Raw genomic sequence first — 16247 nt, 5'->3', positions numbered from 1 at the left:
ATCCAAATGCCATGGTAGGTGACTCTTCCTTGACCATTGGACATATGATTGCCAGATTTTAGATGGTTACAAAACATTGTGAACCATTTATCCATCCATGGACACTTGGGTTGCTTCCACGGAATTTTAATGATTGTGAATAATGCTACTACAAACACACATGTACAAATACGTCTTTGAGACCACGCTTTCATTCCTTGTGGATATACACTCAAATGTGGAATTGCTAGATCACATGGCAATTCTATGTTTAATTTTTTGAGGGATATCCATACGGCTTTCTAGGTGGCTATATCATTTTACATTTCTACCAACAGCCCACAAGAGTTCCAGTCTCTCCACATCCTTGCTAACACTTCTGGTTCTGTTTTTGTTTTGTTTTGTTTGTTAGTGTTTGTTTTGGGTCGTAGCTGTACTAGTGAGTGTGAGGTGGCATCTTTTTGTAGTTTTGATTTGCATTTCACTAATGATTAATGATGAGCATCTTTTCATGCGCTTTGGAGAAATGTCAGTTCGAGTCCTTGGGCCCATTTTTGGATTGTGTGGTTTTGTTGTTGAGTTTTTGGAGTTCTCTGTATATTCTGAATGTTAATCCCATGTCAGATATGTGATTTGCAAATATTTTTCCCATTCTGTGCATTGCCTTTTTACTTTATGAATAATGTCTTTTGATGTACAAATTTGTAAAATTTTCATGAAGTCCAATTTGTCTTTTGTTTGTTGTTGTTGTTACCTGTGCCTTTGGTTTCCTATCAAAGAAATCATTGCCAAATCCAATGTTGTGAAGCTTTTGTCCTATTTTCTTCTAAGAGTTTTATTGTTTTAGATCTTACATTTAGGTCCATGATCCATTTTGTATTAATTTTTTTATGTGGTGTTAGATAAGGTCAACTTCATTCTTTTGCATCTGGATATATAGTTTTCAGTTTTCCCTACACCATTTGTCAAAAAACTGCCCTTTCCCCCCTTGAATGATCTTGGTACCCTATCAGAAATCACCGACTGTAAATGTAAGAGTTTATTTCTGGGCTCTCTATTCTGTTCCATTAATCTCTATGTCTGTCTTTATGCAAAAACCACACTTTTGATTACTGTAGCTTTGTAGTAAATTTTGAAATCAGGACGTGTGAGTCCTCTAGTTTTGTTTTTTTTCAGGATTGTTTGGCTATTTGGGGTCCCCTGATATTCCATATGAATTTTAGAATGGGTTTTTCTATATCTACAATTTTCTATTTCAATAGGAAGTGCACTGAATCTATAGATCGCTTTGAATAATATTGATATTTTAACTATATTAAATGTTCTAATCCATGAACATGGGACATGTTTCCATTTATTTGGGTCTTTAATTTCTTTCAGAAATGTTTTGTAATTTCTAGTTAGTCTTAAAAAGGAAGGAAATTCTGCAATATTCTTCGACATGGATTAACCTTGAAGACATTATGCTAAGTGAAATAAGGTAGTCACAAAAAGACAAAGACTGTGTGATTCCACTTATATGAGGTTACTCAGAGTAGTCAAAATCATACAGACAGAAAGTAGAATGGTGGGCCAGGGCCTGGAGAGGAGGAGAGATGGGGACTTCGTGTTTAATAGGTATAGAGTTTCAGTTTTATAAGATCAAAAGAGTTATGTGCATGAATGATGATGATGGCTGCATAACACTGTGAATGTATTTAATGCCACTGAACTGTACAATTAAAAATGGTCAAGATGGGGGGCGTGCCTGGGTGGCTCAGTCGGTTAAATGGCTGCCTTCAGATCAGGTCATGATTTCAGGGTCCTAGGATCGAGTCCCACATTGGGCTCCCTGCTCAGCAGTGAGTCTGCTTCTCCTTCTCCCTCGTGATCTCTCTCGCTCTCACTCTCTCTCAAATAAATACATAAAAATCTTTAAAAAAAAGGTTGAAATGTTAAATTTTATGTGTATTTTAATACACTAAAAAAGAAAAAAACAAACCCATTATGATCCCTTTTAAATTTCTCAAAATGTATATTCATACAAAAATGCTAAAGGTTATGTATAAACTAAAATTATTTCTGTGTGGTAAGGTTATCGATTTTTATTTCTTCTTTTGTGTCTATTGATATTTAAATATTTTCTTCTACAATAATTGCATATTGCTCAACTAGTGGTTCTTCATGAAGAGATCTCTATTCAAGAGGCTTACTTTTTAGTATGAGAAGCCCTGGTGTAAGGTATCACTGTACCTTGGCAATGTGGGCAACTTCCCTGTATCATGTTTGCAGTGATGCTGCTTGGGCTGTGTGGACAGTCACAGCAAAGGCTATCAAGTTGTTGTAACATATGACCCGCACTTCATTTAAAATCTGTACAAAACAGAGTATGTTTCTGAACTGTGAATGATCATTCGTATGGACCAGTGTGAATGTGGTAATAATTAATGTGAACCTTAAGAAATAGTGGCTACTCAGCCTACTACGTGTCTCGATGTGTTTAAGAGCAAGTCATAGGAAAAGTTCCAAGTGACCCTGTACTGGAAGGCAGTGACTTGATTCCCCAGATGGACTCTTACTCCATCTTTTGTGTGGCCTGTGGCTTAACATTCAGACAAAGGAGAGAGCTAGTGAATGCTAGAGGGGAAAAAGGATAATTTAACCATAATTTATCAGTAATAGTAGAGATAAATTCCTAAGAGGAAATAAGGTCTGAGAAGATTACAGGAAATATTAAATCTGTGGTTCTGTTTACCGTAGAAACGCCACCCAACTAATTCCAGCTGTTTCTCTGTGGGTTATAGAAGTGTCACAGGCCTGTTTATAGTTACTGCATTGTAGACTTCAGCCTGGATCTTACGGAATCCTATTGGTTTGGTTTGGGTTTGCTCAGATTTGTCCAAAGAGACATTATCTGTAGGCTATCCATTTATGAAATGTAGCCCTGTACCAAATTTTTGTTTTCAAAACTTCTAGTTTCTTCCCCCTCCTTGTCAACCGTTTGCCTTTCCAGTGGTGTCAGTGTAGTTTTATTTATTTAATGTAATTTATGTAGCACTGACTTGTACCACACTGTTATATACGCCTTTACATTTAATTCCTCATGGCAAACTTACAAGCTAGATACTACTTCTTAAGTCAACATGAAAAGCAAAAACCTTACAGGACAAGAATCATGATATGTCTGCATTAAAATTAATAGCTTCTGTATGAAAAGGTAAATAAGGCTAAAAGATGAGCTAGAAGAAATTTAAAGTGCATAAATAAGTAAAAAAAAAAAAAAGTCCAACTGAGAAATGTGCAAAAAATACAAAGAGGAAAGAAAAGAAAAAACAAACAAACAAACAAAACCCATCTAATAGCCTTTAAACTTGTGAAAAGATGTTTAATTTCTCCAGTTGTGAGAAATGCAACTTAATTTAAAGTAACCATGTGATACCATTTTACCTCTACAAGATTGACAAAACTTTAGTCTGACAACAAAAATTGGTAAGAATGTGGAGCACAGAAGAAGCAAAAATTGGCACCAAGCTCTTTGGAGAACAGTCTGACACAATCTAATAAAGCTGATGATGTGTCTACTTTATGACTTAGCAATTCTGCTTCTCCATATATACCTTAGGGAATCAATCCTACTGGAATAGACAGAGAAAAGTATAAGGTTCCAGTGAAGCATTGTGAATAAGAGTAAGAGACTGGAAACAATGATGGACCATAAATAGGAGAAAAGATGAACTGTGGAATATTCACACAGGAATGTGCCCAGTGGATAAAACACTTGAGCCAAATCCTTATGTATGAATACAGATAGATCTTAAAATTAAAATGTTCAATAAGAAAGCAAGTTCCGGTATAAAGTTTAAAAACCCACATGATACCTTATATCACTTATGGATTAATCCAAACAGATGTAGGATGGTGTTTCTTCTGAAAAGAAGAAAAAGGACAGTAAGGTAAAGGATAGGTACAAAAGGGGCTTCACATGTGCCAGTAACATTTTGTTCCTTAAAGATGTGAAGCAAATATGCTAAAATGTTAAGATTCTAATGATGTGGGTGGGCCACATAAATATTTGTATTATTCTCTTTTCTATAGTTTTCTCTTTCATAGTTTTCATGCACTTTTTCGCATTTTTGAAACATTTTACAAGAGTAAAATAAAAAATAAACTTAAAAATTTAAGAACTAACTCTAGTGGAAATTTTCCTGAATTTTCTTTTAAAAATCTGAGGGAAGCATTGCTATGATATTGAAATAAACTCTTCTGAAATCTTTTATGTTATGTGGACAGCATATCTTTACAAAGTTATATTCAGTTCTTACTGTCTTCCAGTGTAGTATATTTTGCAATTCTCCATTGTTTTTGTTAAGGCTCTGCAAGATATTTACTTAGCTTTCTGTTTTTTTGCAAAATTACTTGGAGTTTAAAGGCACAGTCTTTCATAAATCAAGAAGGTGGAGTGTGAAGAGAAGTTTCTCTCCACTCTTCTGGAAAGCCACCCTTAGGGGAAATCCACAAGTGTATTTATATTTTTTTATATAAGGGATGTAACTAATGTGTACAAATTTTAAAAGATTATGGGTTCTGGGTGTATAAATACCGAAACTTACATTCAGAAAACCATGGTTGACAAATCTACAACTCTACTGTAGAAACAGTATAGCAACAAGACCAGGTATACTTTTCTACTTATGCAAAAATATGAATTTTTTTTGCAAATTGATTCATATTTCCAATTATATGAATAAATCATTGTGTGTGTTGAAGATTGCTTTTACAACATAAAGTTGTATTCCAATGTTAGTTAAGTTACATTTGGATTTTCATATAAAACCTCTCTGAAAATACAACTAACTAGAACCCCAAAATAACTTACATTTTTGAGTCCTGAATTTTTATGTGGAAAAATGATTGAGGGGATTCAAAGATTTAAAGTCTTGTCACAAAGTCTCTGTATATAGTTTATCCTTGAAATACTTTTCTGTTCTGACCCAAAAGTGGGGAAAAATTCATGAAACCAATAGGGATATGATTTTACTTTTGCCACAAATCTTGCCATATTCTTAGCTCAAGAAACTCTGAAAATCATGAAGAAAGTATCTTTGAGCATCTCACAAAGTCTAGTGGGAAGTAAGGATAAAGGGCAAAGGCTCCAAGTTACTATCACTGACTTTTAAATCACCAGATTTGGTCCAGGGGCACCTAAGGACCTCTTAGGGAAATGAGACCTCACATAGCTATGGACACAGCATGACTCCCAGTAGGCATTCTCTTTTATCACCAACAGGAATTGAGACTTTGGACTTCCTCTGAACCACTAGGATGAGACAAACGAGACAAGATTTAACCTCTGTGGCTTCTCTACAAGCTATATTGATGTTGGTACCTCTTTAAATTGTTTCAACTCTCATGGTTGCTAGCCTGGTGAAATGTGTTTGCTTTATTACTCCCTGCTTAGCTTGAAATCTTTGCATTGTCACTAGCTACTATGGGATTTCCAGGTGTAATAAAGACCAGTGGAGATTCCTGACGCTGATGTCATCACCGATCCCCTAGAGGCTTCAGTACAAACACTGATATTTTCTAGAAAAAGAAATAACAACAAAGTGCATGTATATACATTTTAGAAGTCACTGACTTTGACTTTTTGTTTTTAAAATTAAAAAATAATTTTTGATTGAGATATATAGTTGACCATTGAACAACGTGGGGGTCGGGGTGCCAGACCCCCACACAGTTGAAAATCTGTATATAACTTTTGACTACTCCCAAATTTAACTAGTAATAGCCTACTGTTTACTAGAAGCCTTATTGATAACGTAAACAGTTGATAAACTCATTTTGCATGTTATATGTATTATATACTCTATTCTTACAATAAAGTAAACTAGAGAAAAGAAAATGTTATTAAGAAAATCATAAGGGGGGTGCCTGGGTGGCACGGCGGTTAAGCGTCTGCCTTCGGCTCAGGGCGTGATCCCAGCGTTATGGGATCGAGCCCCACATCAGGCTCCTCTGCTATGAGCCTGCTTCTTCCTCTGCCACTCCCCCTGCTTGTGTTCCCTCTCTCGCTGGCTGTCTCTATCTCTGTCGAATAAATAAATAAAATCTTAAAAAAAAAAAAAGAAAATCATAAGGAAGAGAAAATATATTAACAGTATATTATTTATCGAAAAAAAATCTGTGTATAAGTGGACCCACACAGTTCAAACCAATGTTGCTTAAGGGTCAGCCGTAATTGATGTATAACATTATATTAGTTTTAGGTGCACAACATAATGATTTTATAACCATAGAATATCTTGAGAGATGATCAGCAATAAATATGATCTGCTATATAAATTGTTAAAATTCCTTCCTTGGATTTGCAATTTTAGACACATTTTATTATTGTTATTTATTTTTAGTGTACGTGACATTACTACTAAGTGAAATAGCAGTTATTGAATGCTTACTATGTGCTAGATGCTGTGTAAAGCAATCTACAACTATAATTTTCTTATAGCGGATGACAAAATTGGAGCTCAGAGAAGTTAAAGAACTCACCCACCATCACAAAGCTAGGTGAGGTTAGAAAATTAAAAAAAAAATTTTGAAAAGATCAGATTGGAATATGGTGGTCAATATTATGAGACATTGTAGGACCATAGAATTGATCAATGGTCAGTGGAAAAGAAATTGGGATTATTGGAGCCTAGGTGACTCACCCAGTACAGGGTTAACTTCCCTCTGTCCCCCAACTCTGATTTGCCAGTGGCCTAAGGGTGGCACTGTGTGCTGGACTTGATTGGGTTGATGCTAACTTCTAGCAGGTCTACCTTACTGAACGAGTATAGAGAACGAGACCAGTTCAAGATCCCACCAGCTGGCAGATTTGAGCTGATAGATTTCTCTTACATATACCTCCCTACTTGGCTTTTCTATGCCCTAATTCTTTAGTCATCAGAATCACAAAACACACCTCACAGTATTATGTTGACTAGAAATAATATATACAAAGTTATTTCTTATGGTGTCTAGTACCCAAAAGGTTCTCAGTTAATAGTAACGCCAGGATGCTAGGCTTCAACTATTCCTTTTTAAGCCCTCTGGGACTGGTCTTTGGCAGCACATGACTCAGAGAGCTCTGTCTGGTCTGCTGTCCTGGACTTTGCTACCTAGAGTCAAGCAGTAGGAAGTGATGGTTAGCACATGGGCTTGGAACCCAGGATAGACTTCCAGCGTGACTACTTAATGTTGATATGACTTAAAAAGGTTACTTAAACTCTCTAAATCTTGGTTTGCTCATGTTTAAAAGGAGCATAATAATGATACCTCTCTCACAGAATTGTTTTGAGAATTAAAATTTTGATTTGAAAAATTTATCTGATATTTTTATTAAGGTCATATAGGTGGGAGGTGCTGGGGCTGTGACTCAAACCCAGATCTATCCACATCTCCTGCCTTTTCTATTGGAGCACACCTCCTATGTTTGAGTACTTTCAGTAATTGGGCTGCTAGTGTGCTCCTTATTACTAGAAATATTTTCAATATACATAACAGGATGATTTTGTAGGACACAAAAAACAATAAATAATTTTTTAAAGATTTATTTATTGACTTGAGAGGGAGAGAGAGAGTGCACGAGTGGGGGAAGGGGCAGAGGGAGAGAATATCCAAGCAGACTCCCCCTGAGCATGGAGGCTGATGTGGGGCTCGATCTCCTGAGCCAGGAGATGAGCACCTGAGCTGAAACTAAGAGTCAGATGCATTATTGACTGAGCCACCCACGCGCCCCAAACAATAGATTATCTTTAAGGTCTTTAGAATTCCTAAGATCTTATGATTTTCTGGATAACATAGTCCCTAAATGGAAATATTATGTTTATAAGTTAGTTGTTGGGAACTTGAAATTTATTTTTGATAAGACATATCTCTATGAAGAATTTAGAGACCAGTGTGGAAGAAGAAAGAAAAGAGGAGATACTGTGATATTACATTTAAACTGAAGACCCTCAAATTGTCTTCCTTCTCCCAACCACATGTCTAAATAAACATAGTCTCAGGAATATTTGGAGAGAAAGGAATCCACCCCACTTATTCAAGCTAATGTGACCGAGACCCTCTAATTCTGACCAATTAGTCATATATTCATTCAGCAAATATTGAGTGCCAACCCTGTTCTAAGTTACGGGGGTATAGCAGTGAAGAAACAGTCTGTTTCTCTAGTGTGAGAGAAGATAGTAATCCTTGGGAAAGAGAGAATTGGACAGATTTGAGACATAACTAAAATTCATTTCATTGAAAGGAGGAGAATTGGAAGCAATAAGTTTTATTGTTTAAATTTAATTTAATTTTATTTACATTCAATTAATATGTTATGTATTATTAGTTTCAGAGGTAGAGTTCAGTGATTCATCTGTTATATATAACACCCAGTGCTTATTACATTATGTGCCCTCCTTAATGCCCATCACCCAGTTACCCCATCCTCCCATTCCCTTCCCCTCCAGCAACCCTGTTTGTTTCCTATGAATAAGAGTCTCTTTTGGTTTGTCTCCCTCTCTGATTTTGTCTTATTTTCCCCTTCCTTTCTCTATGCTCCTCTGTTTTGTTTCTTAAATTCCACACACCAGTGAGATCATATGATAATTGTCTTTCTCTGATTGACTTATTTCACTTAGCCTACTACCCCTCTAATTCCATTCACGTCGTTGCAAATGGCAAGATTTCATTTTTTGATGGCTGAGTAATATTCCATTGTATATATATACACCACATCTTCTTCTTCTTTTTTTTTTTTAAGATTTTTATTTATTTATTTGACAGAGAGAGTGACAGCCAGTGAGAGAGGGAACAGAGGCAGAGGGAGTGGGAGAGGAAGAAGCAGGCTCCTGGCAGAGGAGCCTGATGTGGGGCTTGATCCCAGGACTCTGGGATCACGCCCTGAGCTGAAGGCAGATGCTTAACGACTGAGCCACCCAGGCGGCCCTACCACATCTTCTTTATCCATATATCTGTCATTGGACATCTGGGCTCTTTCCATAGTTTGGCTATTGTGGACGTTGCTGCTATAAACATTGGGGTGCAGGTGCCCCTTTGGATCACTGCATTTGTATCTTTGGGGTAAATACCTAGTAGTGCAATTGTTGGGTTGTAGGGTGGCTGTATTTTTAACTTTTTGAGGAACCTCCATCCTGTTTTCCAGAGTGGCTGTACCAGCTTGCATTCCCACCAACAGTTCCCCTTCCTCTTCATCCTTGCCAACATTTGCCATTTCCTGACTTGTTATTTTAGCTATTCTGACCGGTGTGAGGTGATATCTCATTGCAGTTTTTATTTGTATTTCCCTGATGCCGAGTGGTGTTGAACATTTTTTCATGTGTCTGTTAGCCATCTGGATGTCTTCTTTGGAAAAATGTCTACTCATGTCTTCTTCCCATTTCTTGACTGGATTATTTGTTCTTTGGGTGTTGAGTTTGATAAGTTCTTTATAGATTTTGGATACTAGCCCTTTATCTGATAAAACATTTGCAAGTATCTTCTCCCATCCTGTAGGTTGTCTTTTGGTTTGTCGACTGTTTCCTTTGCTGTGTAAAAGCTTTTTATCTTGATGAAAGCTCCCAATAATTCATTTTTGCCTTTGTTTCCCTTGGGAGGCAATAAGTTTTTAATCAAATATCACCATAGTCCCAAGTGTGAAGAACCAAGGGCCTGAATTGGGACAGTAACAGTGGGACTAGATAAATAAAACTGAACTGTTGAAAAGTTGATTGTACAGGCCAATTATGTGTAAATTATAAGAGATGATGAAAAGAAAGAGTTCCCAGTTTAGCCAAGAGTGTGAATTCAGGCAAGGGAGAAATACAAGGTTTATGGGGGAAATGGAAGTCTTAGTCATCCAGGGGCAGGTTGTGTTTCCAGGGATGATAGTGCATCTGGGTAGAAATATCCCATGGTAATTAGGAAGAGGGACTTGGGGAAAGGTTAGGGCTGAAAATAGATTGGGGTATCATCTGCATGGAGATGACAGGATTACTTAGATGAGTGAGAGAACAAAGGATATTGGTACTGGAAGGAAAAGGTAAAATAATAAAAGAAACAGAAATGTCCACAGAGATATTAAAAATCCAATAAGTAAAATAGCATAGGATATAAAGATAAGATAGTCAACAGCATCAAATGCACAGAGAGCGGATAGGTTGAGGACTATGAAAGCAGTATTGGGCAGCAGTCCCTGAAGACTCTTGGTGATGGGGCAAGAAAAGTTGTTGGTGAACAAGTCAGATTTCAGAGGCTCAGGCAGTCGTGGCCGACTGGAAATGGATAAATAAGATAGGAACAAAAGGGGTAAGAATGTCAAGAAAACTTTTTTTTGAATAAAAACTTGTTTATTATTGTTGTTATTCTTATTTGAAAGATCTTATTTATTTATTAGATAGAGAACGAGTGGGGTAAAGGGCAGAGGGAGAAGCAGACTCCCCAGCTAGCAGGGAGCCCAATGTGAAGCTCGATCCCGGAACGCCGGGATCATGACCTGAGCCGAAGGCAGATGCTTAACTGACTCAGCCACCCAGGCGCCCCAAAAACTTGTTTATTATTGATAATAACATGGAAGATATTGATAGAGGGGGAGATTTAAGATGCATCAGAGGGAGAGAGTCTGTTGCCTCCTGTCAAGTTTCTTTGCCTCTGGTCTCATCTGTATCCTTCCGTTCCCTGTATTAATGCTGATTATGTCAGCCCCCTGCTGAAAGACCTCTCTGGGTGTCTCATGGCCAGTGGAAATCCAAAATCCTTAGCATAGCAGACAAGATGCCTTGCACTCTGGTTCTAACCTTCTTTTCCCAGTTCATCCTTCGCCACTCAGAGCACAGGAGATCTTAGATTCTTTCCAGGTTGGGTCTTTGGACACATTGCTCTCTCCTTTCCATCTTCCGCATGGAAAATACTACCTCATCCTTCAGCATCTGGCTCAGATGTCACCTGGCTTTTGAACTCTTTCCTGACTCCCCAGGCCCATTCAGGTCTCCTCCTTTGGTCCTTCAACTGTAGGCTGTACACTCATTTTTGTCTCGGCATCTTGCATTGCAAATCATCACTTTCCTTAGCTGTGTTCTCCATTAGACTGTATGATCTTTGATAAACAGGGACGTTTTTATTGTTGTAATCCCCACGACTGGGACAAAACAAACTCTTGCTAAAAGCATCAGGAATGAATGAGTGAGTATTAATATAAGGAAATGTATCTTGAGGTATAGAGGATGGAAGTGAAGAAGCATTTTAGTGCTAAGTGAAATAAGCCAGACACAGAAATACAAATACTGCATTGATCTCACTGATGTGCAGAATCTAAAAAGTCAAACTCACAGAACCAGAGTGTTGAATGGTGGTTGCCCAGGACTATGGTATGGGGAGAAATGGGGGAGAAACTGGGCAAAGGGTACCAGCTTTCAGTTATAAGAATCAGTCATTGAAGGTAATGCTGTATTTTATACTTAAATGTTCTTAAATAGGTCTTAAATGTTACCCCCCCACACACAAATGGTAACCATGACGTGAAGGATGTGTAAATTAATTTGATTGTGCTAATCTTATTATGATGTATATGTATATTAAATCACTGCACTACACCGCTCTCTAAAAAACCATGGTGTACAAAATAAATATATACAATTTTTATTGGTCAGTTATACCTCAAAAAAGTTTGGGGGGAAAAAGCTTTATGAATTTGAGCAAGTTAATTTCTCCAAACCTGAGTTTCCTGTTGGTCATACGAGAATAATACTTCCCTTACAGTGTGCTTGTGAGGAGAAAACCTGCAAGATATCCTAACCAGCATTTAGTCATCATTAGTGTTAGAATTATTTCTAGCTCCACCTTCATGGCCTGTATCTCTTAATTTCTCTCTTGTCTTGGATTTGCTGCAACTTCAATCCATTTTCTAAAGAAAAGTTTTTTGTTTGTTCTTTAAGTAAAATTTTGATGCTAAGAAATTTAAACTCAGGTCTATCTTCACGTACCAATGTTTCATCTACCGAAATGATTCAATCGACAGTAAGCGAATTCAGCAAAAATCTAAAATTTAATATATGGGTTGATTTAGTAAGTTCGCAATGAAGTCTGAATTATTTTAGGAGTTTCCAGGTAATTCCCAGAGGAGGCTGTAGCTTTGAGGCTCCCTACACTGCATCTGAGGACACCCTTCCTGTCTTATCTTCAGTACTGTTTTGCCCTAAGTGATTTAGAACAACTCTTTGCATTTTTTTAGCAGCATTTTTGTGGTTAATAAAAACATGCGCTTACAGCTTTTTTGCATAGATAAAGGAAAGAATTCCACATCAGATTTAGATCAAGAGATAGATTTTCAGAAGAAAATGATGGATGTGTCCTCTGGGAGCAGCAGAGTGCCGCAATGTTCCTTCTCTGAACGCTGGAGTGGAAGGCATTTATGAACACACCCACGCCCACGCACAGACACAAACAGTGGTCACCACTGCCGCTCCAGACACGGCTTCCCTCCCCAGTCTCATTTCCAAAGTGCATCCGTTGTTTTCCATAACATGAAATAAATCCCTCTCTTCTGCCCAGTGGTGAAAAGCTTATATAAATACTAAAACTTCAACTATTCCCCTGAGTTTTCTGTTGGCAAGCCTGTAGCTATGGGTTTGTTTGGATCTTGACATGCATTTTCTGTGCAGATCTTTGAGGCCACTTGGGTGAGTCTGGTGGTGATAAATTCACTTGTCTTGAAAACTTATCAGGTTAACCACGATAACGCTCTGCTTATGGAAACTTAAATGATTGACACCCGGATTGTAAAGGCTCCAGGTTCAAAGTATCTCTTTTATTCTTTCAACATATATCATTTTGGTGATGTATGTGTCTTAGGAAGTCTTGGCTAGGAGATGATTTTAACAGTCATTGAAAAGAAAAGAAGGATGCTAAGAATCGATTAATGTAAGACATTTCATCCTGCATGGTGGTGTTCCCATGAAAGAAGATTTTTCAGGATATCGAAGTGAAATATTTCATTGTGTACTAAGTAGGGATAGTTAACATTACTGGCTATAATTCAAATGGACAATGAAAAATCTTTATTCATCAAAATGGTGACATTAGAAAAGTATCCTCAAAGTATTGATATTGTTTTTACCCTTGTTGTAAACAGTGGAAGAAGTAGTGAATTCTCCAATATAATTTCCCATGGAATATGCAAACCTAAGATTAATTCTTAGCTATGTCTAAGATTCCTGAGTAGAAGTCCATGAATACTATTTCTACTATATTTCCACTTGCCCTCCCTTAGTAGTGAAGCCTTCTGCTTGCTGCCAATAATCTATTTTACCTAGATAATCTATTTACCTAGATAACCTACCAATAATCTCTTTTCACCTAGATTATTAGTTAACTGGAAATAGTTTGCTATTTTAGCAATTAGTAATTATAAATTCTTCATATATTACAAATTATGACTGTTGAATTGTCTTTGAGGATTCAAGATTTTATTTCTGTTTCACTGTCTTAACAAGAAGAAATATAAGATGGTGAATCTCATTAATGAATTGGGTCCTCTTTACACCTAATAGAGAAAATAAAGGCAATCAAATAAGCTTTTATGTCTGTGAAGTTTAATTGTAAATTATAGAAAAAACAAAACGGAGGTAAAGGACTTGGCTGGGTTTGAGTGCTGCTGGCTAAACTGATATATCAGTCTTCACATGCCTAGATTTGTTCTGATTATAAGTCATAGTGCAAATAAGTAGCTAAAGTTGTGCTTAGGCCAATGGTAGTGGCTGATAATTTTGGTGTATTTTAAATATAATGGAGGTGGAACACACAACTTTCTTTTTTTTTTAATTTAAAGATTTTATCTATTTGAGAGAGAGAGAGCACAGAGGGTGAGTGAGAGGGAGAAGCAGACTCCCTCCTGAAGAGAGAGCCCAAAGCGGGGCTCGATCCCAGGATCCTGAGGTCATGAGCTGAGCTGAAACCAAGAGTCGACTGCTTAACCAACTGAGCCACCCAGGCATCCCAAACATAGCTTTCTTTTAAAACAACTACATTTGTTTATTTTTTGTTTTGAAGAATAATTTAGTACATCAGTCTACCTTAAACTGATGTACTATGCCTGACACCTGAAAAACTTTGCACAATGACATTATGCTCAGAATTGCATTTAATTATATTGTTATATTTATTAAGTGCTAAATACCACAAGAATTAAAACTCAGTCAAACCATTTCCCACATAGTCTGTCTTCTCCAAGGGACTCTCTGTCAAAAAACACACAGGGACAGGAATAGGAGGGATGATATCTCTAATGGTGGACCTTCAAACAATGGGAGCTGGGTGGCTATTCTTGCCACTTCTGGGCAAGTCAAGTTGTTTCAGTTAGTCAACATTCTCAAAGAAAGCCTAAGAAACATATTTTTGTTGTTATTGGTTGCTTCAAAAGAGAGCCATATGAGAAAAAAAAAAAAAACGTTGTGTTATGCTCTTTGTAAAAATGCATCTTTTTTGGGGTCTGTTCCTAGGTTTGAAAAAGAAATGACCAGCAAGTGGTTATACCTCTTTGAAGGCAGCGGGGTTGCGTACGGCCCAATCAACGACATGAAGAACGTATTTACAGAACCCCAGGTTTGGTTTTTGAAGTTTTTAGTACATGGCAGTTAAAAACACAAGAAATTGCCTCTCTTTCTTTATCCAGAGTGATTCACATAAATACACGGTGAGCCATTGGTCTTGAGCTTAAGTCACATAACATGATTTTTGACGGTTACGTTAAACCGTGGGTCTGAAGTAAAAAGAATCAGTTGAGAACAGGCTGTGTATAATCATACTTTTATGTCCATCACATCTAACATATTTCTGCAGCAGTGTCTACATAAAGTTTGCAAGGTCAGGACATTTGTTTCTCCTGAAAAATGCGAAATGTAGACAATTGAGAGGTTGGGCTCAGGTCCTCAGAGTTCATTCTCTGTAGAAGGAAGTCTGACAACTTTTATAGTTGTAGCCCTCATCTCACCAGATGGCTATCTTAAAGTGTACAAAGCAAGTCATAGTTAATTTTGCAAATGAGAGGCTTTTGTATGTTTTGATTAACAAAGTGCATTATTTGTGAAGAATCAGTTGTATTTGAATTGAGATTTGTACTGTACAATTCTTATAAGCTTCTTTTCGGGCGCCAGGAATAAGGATCACCTAAACGTAAGTTTTTTTCTATAACATTGTTCAAATTATTATTTGTAGATGTTATCAAAATAGTTTTTGATTTATTACTTTAATCAGTATCACTGCAAGCAATTTACTGTTTCTCAGATTCGAATATTAATCCCGATACGTAAAGGAATACCATTTTTTCTATGAAGCTTTCACTATGATTATTCACATATCTTGTCAGCTTCCAACACTTCAAATTTATAGGTCTAAGAAGATTCTTTCTACTGCAACCGCTTTTTCTTTCAAATGAATTATTGAAAATGGAATATGATTTTTCTAAGGGGGAAGAACTTTGTTGAAAACTGACCTACCTCTTTAACTTTGGTACCTATCTTTTACATGAGTATCTGCTTCAAGGAGACTTGACGTATTTAATTCAGTGTTTATAATATTTACTGGAGAAAAAAAGTGAATGGATTCAGGAATTCTGCTTTGTGATCTCTTCCTGCCAAGAATATGGCAAGGCTTTGTCCGCAATAAAACAATGGCTGATAAGTATTTGAGATGAGGGGGCCTCCTGGATCTGTACTGAGTTTATGTGTCAGGGTCCTCGCTGCGTCAGTGGATTAATGCCTGGTGATTAATGGCTCCTTGGCGACGAGGTAGCAGTGCGCACACTTTGAAATGTACTAGACCCGAAGGACCAGTTTTCTCACTTCATAACTTCAAATGAGGCCAAGCTTTGGCTTTAAGTCGTCGTGGGGGAATGGGTGGGTTTTACTATTATTTTCCTCCTTAAAAGTGGTACCGAGATGGGTAGGAGTTGGCGTTTGACTTGATTCAAGGGCACATCTCTGTAGAGATCATTTCTGAGAGTTTTATCATCAGCATTCCTGTCGCTCCACCTGTTTCTTCAGGCATAAAGACACCAAAGTAAAGAACGTTATTTTAGGGGCGCCTGGGTGGCTCAGTCGGTGAAGCATCTGCCTTCAGCTCATGTCATGATCCCAGGGTCCTGGGATGGAGCCGGGCATCAGACTCCCTCTCACTCTGCCCTTCCCTCTGTTTGTGTTGTCTTGCGCTTTAAAAAAAGGAAAAAATATATATATATGTTCTAACATTACCCATTTTCTAGGTATTGATGAACA

General features: G+C 37.3%; 1 protein-coding gene across 9 annotated transcripts in view; it reads left to right on the top strand.

Moving 5' to 3' along the window:
• SUGCT (succinyl-CoA:glutarate-CoA transferase) overlaps positions 1-16247 on the top strand; it is a 756457-nt gene that overhangs the window by 319311 nt on the left and 420899 nt on the right. For all 9 annotated transcript variants that reach the window (XR_006409930.3, XR_008956284.1, XR_003317135.4 and 6 more), the window contains one exon: positions 14475-14577. Coding sequence is in view for 5 of the 9 variants with exons in the window: in XM_026502829.4 (XP_026358614.1) it covers positions 14475-14577 (103 nt within the window). In the remaining 4 variants the exon portion in view is untranslated. The remainder of the gene's footprint in view (positions 1-14474; positions 14578-16247) is intronic.

Source organism: Ursus arctos, unplaced genomic scaffold (assembly GCF_023065955.2).
Source record: "Ursus arctos isolate Adak ecotype North America unplaced genomic scaffold, UrsArc2.0 scaffold_3, whole genome shotgun sequence".
In the NCBI taxonomy this organism is placed as follows: Eukaryota; Metazoa; Chordata; class Mammalia; order Carnivora; family Ursidae; genus Ursus; species Ursus arctos.
This window is presented reverse-complemented; position numbering and strand designations above follow the sequence as displayed.